Source organism: Myxine glutinosa, chromosome 2 (assembly GCF_964187855.1).
Source record: "Myxine glutinosa chromosome 2, kmMyxGlut1.1, whole genome shotgun sequence".
Taxonomy (NCBI): Eukaryota; Metazoa; Chordata; class Myxini; order Myxiniformes; family Myxinidae; genus Myxine; species Myxine glutinosa.
In genome coordinates, this window is record NC_136262.1 from 130,845,724 (window position 1) to 130,859,475 (window position 13,752).

Here is a 13,752-nt window from a genome sequence, read left to right on the forward strand (position 1 = left end):
TGAGATAGAGCGGCAGAGCAGGATTTTAGGACCCGTGGGCTGATGCCATCTGGTCCAGTTGCAGAATCAGAGTCGAGGTTTGACAAAAACTCCTCCACCTTGTCAGGAGAGAAGGTCACAGAGTCCAGGAGCAGTTTGGTTCGACTGGGAAAGGTGGGAACAGAGAGAGATGGGTTTTGGACTAAGGATTTTGAGGCAAACACAGAGTTGAGGCATTCGGCTTTGTCACGTGCGATGTCAACTGTGTGGCCATTTGAGGTAAGGGAGGGGATGGAGGGGGAACAAACACCAGAAACGGATTTGACCAGACGCCACCAGGATTTGGAGGAAGGAGACAGGTTTGAGAGTTCATTCTTGAGTGAGGAGAGATAGTGCTTCCTGGCACTCCTGAGGGTAGACACACACTTGTTCCGAGCTTGGTGGAAGGAACTGAGATTTCCTTCAGTTGGATTAGCCTTCCAAGAGGCAAAGGCAAGTTGTTTCAGGGCAACTGCCTCTCCACAAGATTCAGTGTACCATGGACGGGAGGAAGGGTAAGACAACTGAAGGCGAGATGGGATAAATCTGTGCATGAGAGAGATCAGTTTGCTTTGGAAGAATTCCCAGGAAGAATTGATGTCAGAGGCAGTGGAGATGGGAGACCAATCCAGACAATTGATGGCTGCTTGAAGACCGTCCCAGTCGGCCTGAGTGAAATGCCTGACTCGTCGACGCTGAGGAGGCTCTCTGAGAATGGCCAGAGAGATGTCCACTTTGACAAGCACATGATCAGAAGAACCGATTGGAGCAGAAGAAGAGCAGCAGACATTAGCAGGGAAGTTAGTCATAACCAAGTCTAGAAGAGAAGATACTCCATTGGCTGAGATCCGGGTCGGGAAATTGACAGATTGTGTCAATCCCAGTGAGTCACAGAAGTCCTTTGCTGAGGTGCCATGACTGGTGAGAGAGGAACCCACACCCAACCAGGTGGCATGATGACAATTGAAGTCACCACATATGAGGAAGAGAGAGTTGGGATGAGTGGATAGAAGTTGGTCCATGTTGTCAGACAGTGAAATGTAGATGGAGTCATCACTGTTTGGGGGACGGTACAGAACACATATGAACAAAAGGTGGGAGCGGAGAGGAAGCCGTAGCCAGAGGTACTCCTGGGGGTGAGGAGGAGAGAGGGCAGTGCAAGGAGAGTGAGGAAGAGAGTTTTTGATAAAGATAGCCACCCCACCACCAGGCCGAGGCTCAGGTCTATCATGGAGGAGGGAGTAACCAGGAAGAGATATTAAGGAATCAGAGACATCTTGAAGGAGGAAAGTCTCTGTTAAGCAGATCAAGTCTGGATTGTCAGAAGCAACCTGTATGGAGAGATCAGTCAGGTTTGAGCGAAGGCCCCGGATGTTTGAGGTCCATACCGTTAATGAAGAGAGAGGGGGAGCATCGGGTACAGGACAGGGGAGGGGAGGAGTAGGGTAAGATGAAGGATGAGAGGGGGAGGTAGGGAGAGCAGTTGTTAGTGTGTCAGCGATTGCAGAAGAGTTCCAAGAAAGGGAAGGATGAGGAGGATGAAAGGTTTGAAGGTGAAGGGATGAGGCACAGAGAGGGGTTGTTTGAGGGGGGGCAGAGGAAAGAAGAAGGTTGGTGGGGGTGGAGGTATGAGATAGAAGGGAGACGAAGTGGGGAGGAGGCAGCTTTGAGGGGGAGGGGGGAGGAGGGAGAATTGGAGAGGAATGGTATGGGGGGAGATTTGAATGGGAGGGGTTGGGGGGGAGTTTTGAAGGGGAGGAGTGAGGGGGGAGTTTAGGAGGGGAAGGGCAAGGGGGGAGTTCAGGAGTGGAAGGGCAAGGGGGGAGTTCAGGAGTGGAGGGGTAGGGGGGGAGTTTAAGAGTGGTGGGGCAAGGGGGGAGTTTAGGAGTGTAGGTGCAAGGGGAGGGATTTGGATGGGAGGGGCAAGAGGGGAGTTTAGAAAGTGGATGATTAATGAAAGACGAACATTGAAAACAAATTGGGTTTGTTGTGATTTTCAAGTTAGCAATCCGGTTCAGAATGATGGAGGAGGGATGGAATGAATGTGAATTTAGACCATGTAGTGAGGGAGACGTATAAGATATTGAATTTCTTTTTTTTGAGGTGGAATGAGTTGGAGAGGAAATTGAGAAAAGCCTTTTAAATAGGAAGAAAAACAGCGTGTTGTAAAATACCACTGAGTAAAACACTGAAGGGGAAAGGTTATACATATTTAAATAATATTTAAACAGAACCGTGAACAATCTTATGTGCACAAAAATACCAACGGGGGGAGAGCCGAGAGGGACCACCACGAGTCAAAAAGTGTTACACTGGTGTTTCACAGGTCGGCCACTGCATCTTTCTCTGCGCCACAAGTTTAATGGGACACTAAACTGAGTAACCATCTTCCAGTGGTTTAAAATTTTACTAACCACATAAGTCGACACCAGCAAGCAAAACGAAGTGGTTAGATTTCATTTTTGAATGTGCAGTTGGATTTATTTACTACCTGTTTGCCTTTTGCAACAGCTGGGCTTATACAATTCTTGCTATTATTGGAAGGAATTAAAAATGGGATGCTAATTCACAATGATGGTTATGTTGTAGTGAAGTTTACAAATGTTTTTTGTGTTGTTAGATCCTTGTTCAGCATATGGTTTGTGATTGACTGCCCGGTTCACCAAATATGGAGTCTGTGGTTTATTGCTTTGTTGCAGTGGGAAGCCATGACCTTCACACCATCAAGAGGGAGCTCAGACAGATCAAATTTAAAATAGATTCACTACTTGAAAATCTGCAGAGAATGGAAAAGCCACTAAATGTCAAGAAAGGTATGTTATTTTGCATGGTGCCTGGGTACTCGAGTATCGGAAAGCACTTCCAAATGTTTCCAGGGATTAGCACATGTGACAACTAATAGTACACAGTTAAACTACATTTTATTTGCTTCGCTCGCTTGAAAAATGGCCCTCATTAAAAGAGATATAAGAGGTAAGTCGAATGCATATTTACAAAAGGTCATACTCAAAAATTGTAATTGGGGAAAATCCCCCAAAAAGATTAATTGATGCACTACCGACTAGTATTGCTGTCCAGCCAGTAAGTTTCAGGTCTGATGTTTGGGCCACTGAGTTGTCATGTTATCCTGGACTGCCATGTTATCATGCTATCCTGGACTGACTGTGTCATGTTATCGTGGAGTCTGCGTACTCCAGAGGAGTCTGCGTACATCTGGAGTCTCACCGCAAACGGTGAGAGGTTTTGGTGTAATGTGACGCAAGGTTTTGGTGTCGTCTGGTGTGTACATGGGTGACTCATCTACAATATGTGTATTTTTTTGTTTTGGTGGGGGAACGTTATAAGAAAATCGTATTAATAAGGATCACATCATAAAAAAAAGTTTGAGATGAAAACCGCTCGGTGGTCGAAACGTTGCGCCTGACGCTTGCTAACTCAACAGCTATACCAGGATCCATAATTAGGTCATGCCTCCAGTTGTAACGGTCAAATGGATAACAATCTCAGTATGGCAGTCAGGATGAGAGCCCTGAAGCAGTCCCACTACCTACCCTGAAGGTGTGCATGAATGGGTTGTTTTATGAATTGTTTGGTAATTTTATAATTTCCACTGCAATACTCTCATTTTTACCTCCGCCATCAAAGGTGGATGGAGGTTATGTTTTCACCCCTGTCTGTCCATTTGTCTGTCCGTTTGTGAACAAGATATCTCAAAAGGTTGTGGACGGATTCGGACGGCAGAGAGGCAGACGGCAGAGAATTTGGCAGAGAGGTAGCGTATGTGACACGGACGAAATGATTCGATTTTGGTGAAGATTCGGATCCGGCTACTAGAATTTTTAAGTGATTCTTAACCATTGGAAGATAGGGCCAAAAACGAGACATAGCAGGGTATCTCAAAATGTTGTGAACAGATTTGAACGAAACTTGGTTGACTGGTTGGGGTGTCTGACAAAATAGATTCTATTTTTGGTGAACATCTGAATATGGATTCAGTTATGAGAATTATTTAATTTTTTAAGTGATTCTTCACCATTGGGAGATAGGGCCAAAAACGATACATAGCAGGATATCTCAAAAAGTTATGGACGGATTTGGACGAAACCTGGTGGAACGGTTGGGTGTGTGTGACAAGGACGATTCCATTCGATTTTGGTGAAGATCTGAAAATGGATTCGGCTACAAGAATTATTTAATTTTTAAAGTGATTCTTCACCATTGGGAGATCGGGTGAAAAGCGATATATAACATGATATTTTAAAACGTTATGGACGTGTCATGAATAAACTTGGTGGATGAATTGGTTAGGTGACAAGAACAAGCGGATTAGATTTTGGTTCAGGTCCAAATCCAGATCCGGCCTATCAATGGGATACAAAACGTAAACTGTTCACCAGGCGGAGGTATGCTCTCTACTGAGTGCCGTTCTAGTTTTATTATAAAGAAGGCATTACAATTATGAAAAAAGTAATCAGCAAAAATATTTGAAACAAGAAAGATGTCGTGCAGAACACGATACTTGCAAAAACCACCCCCACATCCCCCACCAAAACAAGTTGCCATGGATACATCAAATTATCCATTGTATTAAGATTTAAATTGATGACCTTAATCAAAGCTCAGTTCATTCGAATGAAAATTGATTATTTTTCACATGAACATTGATGATTTTAGAAGTTTGACCCTGAGTTGACCTTTGACCTTTTGACCTCATAAATAGTTGGTTTCCCAATTCAGTGATGCACTATGCAATTTTCTTTAATTGTCAGGTTAATAGGATGAAAATTGATTATTTTTCAGACAAAAATTGATTTTAGAAGTTTGACCTTGAGTTGACCTTTGACCTTTTGATCTAAAACGTAGTTGCGTTCCCAATTCAGTGAGACACTATGCGATTGATGTTTAATTCTCAAGTTAATCGGATGAAAATTGATGATTTTAGAAGTTTGACCTTGAGTTGACCTTTGAACTTTTGACCTTATAAATAGTTGGTTTCCCGATTCAGTGAGGCGCCATGCAATTTCTCTTTCATTTTCAGGTTAATAGGATTAAAGGTGATGATTTTTCAGATGAAAAGTGATAATTTTAGAAATTTGACCTGTTGACCTCGAATATAGTTGGTTTCCCAAATCAGCCATTCACTATGTAAATGCTGTTTAATATCAGATGAAAAATGAGAATTTATTAACTTTGACCTTTGACCTCAAAATCAATCGGCTTCTCAGTTGTGACTTCGTAAAGTTTCATGACGATCGGTTTAGAATTGTGACCTGTGGGCGAGTGACAAACAGACAAACGGACAGAATAATTCACAAGAGCAACCAATATATTTGTAAAATCTTCGATTTTGCAAGTAAAAATCTAAAAATTAATCAAGTTACTGTGTTTATATAGAAGTCTAAGTTAAGGTGAATATAATGACTATCCACAATGGTGAAAGTCATTCACCTCATCACATGAGTAAGAAAAATATTCTAATTGACTTCAAAAGCAATATGAGAGCGAGGGCGATTGAATCTCCGCCATTCTGAAAATGAAATAGTGGCTAATTTGACAAAGGCATCCATCAAGACTTTCTCTCCAAGCTCCCTAAAATATTTTTTAAAAAGTAAAAATGGAATACCTCTGCCAAAATTCATCCAACGGGATTGTGCTGTGGTCATGCACTTATCTTTGAGCTACCGAGTGAGGGTTCAATTCCCGACCCGACTATAAAGCATTAGGTTAGTGTTTCATTGGCATATATTGGATGACAAAATTCCCTATCACGGACGTGTAGCTAGGTGTCATCTCCCAGCATTAGTTATAGTGACTGTCAAAAGATCAGTCAGAGTCCTTCGCAAAGAGTAGGGTAGTTGTGGTTATTATGAGTAAATTAAAATTCCTCCCCAATCACCTTCAGTTGAACAAATGGGCCTAAATAGCCAGGATCATGAAAGATGGGGGAAATACTTCCACAGGCTGACCCCACAGAAAGGTGGGAATAATGGGGTAGTGAAAAGAGAGGTAGACCACTGCTATAATTCATGGTGCAAATTTAATGACTATTTCCAGGATCAAGCAAGATTTTAGACATATATTTGAAAAATATATGCATGCCAAACATATGAAAATATGAAATATTAAACAAATGTTAAACAAATATGAAAAATATAAGAAATATGAAAAATATATGCCAAACAAATACATCTGCCAAACCAATACATCCGCCAAACCAACACGTGCGACAAACCAATAAAGGTGGGCGCGATTCGGAAAATTTTAAGTCCGCTTACCGCTTATCCGCTCCGCCAGCCCGTGTAGTCCGATTCGCTTATCCGCTTCAGCGGCCGAAAATCTTAGTCCGCTTACCGGTTATCCGCTTATCCGCTTCAGTGGCCGAAAATCTTAGTCCGCTTACCGGTTATCCGCTTATCCGCTTCGATTCGATTTTTTAAAAGCGCTTCGACGTTTTTAAAGCGATTTTTGACGTTTCTAAAGGGAATTTAATGCTTTTTAAGCCTAAATAGCCATTTCTAACTACTACAAAGACAAACAAAGCTTTTAAGATCAAAAATATACATTTTTATTTAAATAAATTTGTTTCAAAATTTATTGAAATAAAGTTTTCCACTCGACTCTACTCTACTCTACAGTTAATTTTAATATAATTTTAATATATGCAAGTTACATTAAAGAAAAATCAATTTGCCCGTCCTTTCTTTGACAAGAGAGTCTACTAGTCAACAGACTAGCAGTCTGTTGACTAGTCCTCGTCTTCCTCCTCCACCTCGTGGGCCTTCTTGAGGATTTGGAGGTTGCCCTTCATGAAGACGAGGGCCTCGAAGTTCGGTGCAGCCAGGGCCGACCTCTTAGGCCTGAGGATGTCCGACCCGTAGCTGAACACGCGCTCGACCGAGGCAGAGCTCGGGAGCGGCGTGTTATGCCTGAGAAATAGAGTTACCCAAGCATCACGGAACTCGAGCGGGAAGAGATTGGGCGAGAGCCCCGGGTTCCCCCTCAGCGGCTTCCTCGACCAGTTGCTGACCTCTTCCCTGATCTTCTCCTCGAGGTTCTCCTCCTGCTGTCCCTCCTCCATGGTGAACAGGTAGTCCGTACTGCTCGAGCCGGGCTGGGGTCCCTGCTGGGGGGCAGGGTCCAGGTGCTCGTCAGGCAGGACGAGGGCGAGCAGGTCCCTGATGAGCTTGTCCCTCACCAGGTCGCAGATGGCGTCGTTGTTCGGCCTCCTACAGATGGCCCTGACCGTGGTGAGCTTGTGCTGGGGGTGCAGCGCCGTGGCCATCAAAAGGTCCATGTCCACGAAGAGGTGGCTGAACCTGAAGTAAAAGAAAAGTTATAAAACAAATGTCAAATAATTTCAGATTTGTATCTGAAAATACGCGTCTGCTGCCGCCGTCGAGGGCCGCCTTGAGGTCGTTGTGCTGGGCATCGTGGTACCTCTGGTAGTGCACCTTCAAGTTTGAACTTGATCCGGGCTGGGCTTTGAGTGTCTTTGAGCACTTGGTGCACATGGCCTTGCTGTCCACGACCTTGAAGAAGGGGGCGATGTGCCTCCACTTCTGGCTGAGGCTGGAATTGTCTGTGTCCATTGTCACGTTGATCTCAGCCGACTCGATTGAGTCCAGCGACATCCTGCTCTCGCTGCGCACGAGCTGAGGGGTCAGGGCACAGATCTCCTGACTGTCCTCCACGTCCCCCATCATGTTGACCGCCGGGTTGTGGATGTCGCTGTGCTGGGACTGCTGGTTTGCGTCACTCGTGTGCCTGTCCCTGGCACTGCCGCTGGGCTGGAGAGTCAGAAATCTCTCCATCTTGACGTTATTGCCGCTCTAGCGTCCAATAAAATATTCAGTTTTCACTTATTATTCACTTAAATAAATATTCACAATTCTAGAGTAACGGCTCAGGCTAACAGCTGATTTGGCAAATCGCGATGCGCTTTAATTTTTCGGTAGTCCGCTTACGCTTATCCGCTTCGGTTTCCGGGGGTTGTTCCGATTCGCTTATCCGCTTCGAAAACGTTAGTCCGCTGCAGCGGATAAGCGGACTTTCGAAGCGGACCGCCCACCTTTGCAAACCAACACATCCACCAAACCAACACATCTGCCAAACCAACACACCCGCCAAACCAACACGCCCGCCAAACCAACACACCCGCCAAACCAACACACCCGCCAAACCAACACACCCGCCAAACCAACACACCCGCCAAACCAACACATCCGCCAAACCAACACGCCCGCCAAACCAACACGCCCGCCAAACCAACACGCCCGCCAAACCAACACGCCCGCCAAACCAACACGCCCGCCAAACCAACACGCCCGCCAAACCAACACCCCCGCCAAACCAACACCCCCGCCAAACCAAAACACCCGCCAAACCAACACACCCGCCAAACCAACACACCCGCCAAACCAACACACCCGCCAAACCAACACACCCGCCAAACCAACACACCCACCAAACCAACACATCCGCCAAACCAACATCCGCAAAACCAACACACCCGCAAAACCAACACACCCGCCAAACCAACACATCTGCCAAAACAATACGTGCACCAAACCAACACGTGCGACAAACCAACACGTGCGACAAACCAACACGTGCGACAAACCAACACACCTGCCCAACTAACACACCCGCCAAACCAACACGTGCGACAAACCAACACATCCGCCAAACCAACACATCCACGAAACCAACACATCCGCCAAACCAACACATCCGCCAAAACAATACATGCGCCAAAACAATACATGCGCCAAACCAACGCATCCGCAGACACATTTTTTGCCCTAATAATAAAACTAACTTTAACTACCCCCAATGAATCCCACCTTCTTGCGGGGTCGGCTTTTCTATGCTTGGAATCGAGATTTATATGAAAACGCTGGCCAGAGATGACATTAGACTGGACCTACTTGGGCGGTAACTTGTAAGACACCACAGGAACTTTAACATTCATCAACTAATGCTACATAATCAGACACCCTACTTAACATCCATGCAAGGGACAGCGCAGTGCCCTCCTTATGAAGCTCAGTTACATCAGTCGTCCATCTCAGTTTCCAGCATTTCCAAAAAACTTGGTTCTTCACTTTGGAGGTGAAATAAGGAAAATGTTCCTGTTGTAGAAACGTTCAAAATGCACCGTCAATCTCTCATCTACGAGTGGCTGGCAGGATGGCCTAGATGCCCGAGAAGTACACACACTCACCTCTAACTTGTCCAGCCTGTGTTCAAATCTAGGCACAGCTATAGACTGTCATCATGGTGTTTCGCATGCAGGGAGATTTATTAATATGTGTGCCATACCTTGGAGGGATATTAGACCTCCATTCATCGGTGCACGCTAAATATCCCTCAGATTCCTTCACGAAGAGTAGGCGAGCGATTGTCAGCCCCCTGATCAAATTCCAAATTCCTGCTGTAACCTGCATCAGCAGGCCACCTGCACCCCCAGAAAATGATGCTAGTGTGGCGGGCACAAGGGGTAATAATTCCGCGCACTAGTGGGTGGCGCGAGCGTCCAGGCGGGGAACTGAAATGCATGCCCCGCCTTTCGGCCGATCGGCCACGCCCAGGGGCAAGGCGTGGCCTCGGGACATATATGCGGGCTCTAAGCTCGAGCCCGCCCAGTGCTGATATGCGAGCTCTTAATAAAGACTCTTGTTTGTATCCACGCGTTGTGGCCTACCTCTCTGGCAATCGAGTCGTGTGTGCACAGCACCACACTGGTGACCCCGATTGGTTCAGCCGTTGCTGACCCCCGAACGTGCCGATGGGGGGTTCACGAGCATTATATTATGCGGTATTATTTGGTAAATGGAATGAAGTGAATAACCAGTTAATAAACCAGACCTTTTGTAAACCTGTGTCCGGTCATTGGAGTCCTGTGAGTCTCTCAGCTACAAATTCTCCAACACTACCGATGGCTCAATGATGCCACCACCCCCGACCGCTATCCTGTCCCGCATATCCAGGACTTTTCCGACCGGTTGGCAAACACGACCGTATTCTCCAAGGTGGACCTCATCCGGGGCTACCACCAGGTCCCCGTACAAGCGGACGATGTCCCAAAGACGGCCGCCATCACCCCTTTCGGCCTCTTTGAGTTCCTGCGGATGCCTTTCGGGTTGAAGAATGCGGCCCAGGCATTCCAATGGCTCATGGACAGCGTCTTGCGTGACTTACCTTTCATCTATGTCGACCTGGACGACGTCCTAGTCGCGAGCGTGTCCCGGGAGGAGCACCTGCCCCACCTCCGCATGCTTTTCGAATGCCTGGGCCAGCATGGCCTGTTCATCAACCCCGCAAAGTGCCGTTTCGGCATCGCCGCCATCGACTTCTTGGGGCACCGCATCACCAGGCACGGGGCCGTCCCTTTACCGGTCAAGGTGGAGGCGGTCAGGGGTTTCCCGCGCCCCCGCACGATTAAGGGGTTCCAGGAGTTCCTGGGCATGGTAAATTTTTACCACCGCTTCATGCCCCACGTCGCCCAGCTCCTCCGCCCCCTGCACGAGGCCCTCCGGGGCAAGCCGGGCAAAGGTGACATCGCCTGGTCGGAGCCAATGGCCGCGACGTTTGCGGGCGCAAAGCTGGCCCTGGCCAACGCCACCATGCTGGCGCACCCGATGCACCGATCGCCCTCACCACCGACGAGTCGGACTACGCGGTGGGCGCGGTTCACGAGCAGTGGGTGCGTGGTGCTTGGCAGCCCCTGGCGTTTTTTAGCCGGCAGCTTCGCCCGCACGAACGCCGCTACAGCACCTTCGACCGCGAGCTGCTCGGGCTCCACCTGGCGGTCCGACACTTCCGCCATCTGCTTGAGGGCCGCCCGTTCACGGCTTTCGTTGATCACAAGCCCCTTGTGTTCGCGATGGCCAAGATCGCCGAGCCATGGTCAGCCCGGCAGCAACGTCACCTCTCTGCCGTGTCCGAGTACACGACGGACATCCGTCACATCGCGGGTAAAGACAACCCGGTGGCGGATTGCCTTTCCCGGTCCGTCGCGCACGCGGTCCACCTCGGGATCGACTATGTCCGGATGGCGGAGAACCAGACCGCCGACCCAGGCATCCAGGCCTTGCGGACCGCCGTCACGGGCCTCCGCATCACTGAGGTGCCATTCGACGTCGCGGGCGCGGCCCTCCTGTGTGACGTCTCCATCGGCCGACCTCGCCCCATCGTGCCCGCTGGCTGGCAGCGCCCGGTTTTCGACGCCATCCACGGCCTGTCACACCCGGGCACGAAGGCCTCCCAGAAGCTCGTCGCGGCGAAGTTCTTCTGGCATGGCCTCAGGAAGGACGTCCGCGACTGGGCCAGGACGTGCCTCGCGTGCCAGCGCGCAAAGGTCCACCGCCACACCCGGGCCCCGTTGGCCCCATTTACGGTGCCCGATCGTCAGTTCGACCACGTCCACGTCGACTTGGTGGGACCTCTGCCCCCCTCGCGGGGGTTCACCCACCTCCTCACCATGGTGGACTGCACCACCCGGTGGCCGGAGGCCGTGCCCATGGCGGCGACGACTGCGGCTGACATCGCACACGCTTTCCTCGCCACGTGGGTTGCCCGGTTTGGTGCCCCCTCGGACATCTCGTCCGATCGCGGCCCCCAGTTCACCTCGGAGCTCAGTGGCGCAAGGGCTCGGCGACAAACTGCACCGCACCACGGCCTACCACCCCCAGGCCAATGGCCTGTGCGAGCGCTTTCATCGCTCCATGAAGGCCGCACTCCGGGCCAGCCTCCACGACGGCAACTGGGCCGACAGGCTCCCCTGGGTCCTGCTGGGCCTCAGGACGGCGCCCAAGGACGATCTGCGCGCGTCCTCGGCGGAGCTGGTCTTCGGACAGCCGCTGCGGGTGCCAGGCAAGTTTATCCCCGACTCCACGGCTCCTTGGTCCGCGGCGCAACAACGCTCCACCCTGCAGGAGGCCGCCAGGAGGTTCGCCCCGGTGCCCACGGCACACCACGGTTGCCCGCCCTCCAACGTCGCCTTGGAGCTTCACACGGCGGAGTACATTTTCATCCGACACGACGCCCACCAGGCACCGCTGCGGCCCCCGTACGACGGGCCTTTCGGCGTGCTGGAGACCGGGGACAAACATTTCACCGTGGACATCGGCGGTGCCCCGGATCGTATCTCCGTGGACCGCCTCAAGCCGGCCCACCTCGATCTGGACCACCCCCCGCAAGCAGCTCTGCCTCCGCATCGAGGCCACCCCCCGGCGGTCAGACCCCCGGCACCCCCCTGCCCCGCCGTCCCGCTACCCCCCAGCCCTCCACGCATCGCCAGGGGGCGTTTTGGCCGGGTCATCCAGCTTCCCCGCAAGCTCACCCTTCAGGTGCGCGGGAATTCTGGGGGGGGGGGCACGTGTGGCAGACACATTGTCAGTGGGCAATAAATCCGCGCACCAGTGGGTGGCGCGAGCGTCCAGGCGGGGAACTGAAATGCATGCCCCGCCTTTCGGCCGATCGGCCACGCCCGTGGGCAAGGCGTGGCCTCGGGACATATATGCGGCTCTAGGTTCGAGCCCGCCCAGTGCTGATATGCGAGCTCTTAATAAAGACTCTTGTTTGTATCCACGCGTTGTGGCCTACCTCTCTGGCAATCGAGTCGTGTGTGCACAGCACCACACTAGCGATAGACATGTGCTGTATATGACAAAAGTGTGCAATCTAATTTAGGGGCCTGCTCTTACTGTGTTTGCCTTGGGCAGATTTATCTGCGAGCCTATTGGAGAATGGAAGTGAAGAACGATCACAAGGCCAGTGCACAGACGATAGTATGGAGGGAGATGAAGATGAAGATGAAGAGGATGGAGATGGGAATGAGGAAGAGGATGACACCAGAAAGAAAGTAAGAGAAAAAGAAAATCTTGAAGTACTTTTCTTTTTTTCCGGTCAGGTGTGATATATATATATATATATATATATATATATATATATATATGACGTCACTGCCATGTACATTACGTGCGCTCATTGAAAGCTGGAGAACTGAAGATATATTTGGATTCGTTGCTCCCGGCTGCATCCAGGCGATTCCATATAATGAGTGGATACCAGAGATAATGTGCCATGTGGCAGATGGTACTTATCGCTCCCATTAAGGTACAGCATAGCTGGATGGGATACCTTAATGGTGGTTCACCACTGATGGTATGAAATCGCATAGTAACTGGTATATAACCGAAAGGTTTTCAGAGTCATGAGTGTATGCAGGACTCACTGCGTTGCCCTGATGAGCCCCAAAAGGGCGAAACCAGGTCGGTAACTGAGTTTTACATACACTTATGACAGTATCTGAACTAAGATCAAAATCTGCTCTGTCAGAGGGTTCTCTTGAGAGCTTGACAGGCAGAGCGTATGTACATGGCAGTGACGTCATTACATGCGCTCATTGAAAGCTGGAGAACTGAAGATATATTTGGATATATATATATATATATATATATATATATATATATATATATACACACACACACACACGTACATGTCGAAAGATTTTCAGCTCAGGATTCGTATTGTAAAGGATAGCACACTGAGCAGTAAAATAATTAAAAATTATTTATTAATAGCCTGACGTTTCAAGAACAAACTACTTCTCTTCCTCAGAGGCATTGAGTGTTGTGTTAACCATTAAGTTCCGTTGGGGACAGTTCACGTCATGGATTGGTCCAAGTCCTTGCCAATCAAAGGGCTTCCCTGCATTCAAATGACTCTGCC

At 49.2% G+C, this 13,752-nt stretch overlaps 1 protein-coding gene across 1 annotated transcript in view; it reads left to right on the forward strand.

The window, feature by feature from the left end:
* LOC137421254 (RNA-binding Raly-like protein) overlaps positions 1-13,752 on the forward strand; it is a 182,290-nt gene that overhangs the window by 159,437 nt on the left and 9,101 nt on the right. The window contains exons 6-7 of the mRNA XM_068107128.2: positions 2,718-2,831; positions 12,744-12,883. Of these exons, the coding sequence (XP_067963229.2) occupies positions 2,718-2,831; positions 12,744-12,883 (254 nt within the window). The remainder of the gene's footprint in view (positions 1-2,717; positions 2,832-12,743; positions 12,884-13,752) is intronic.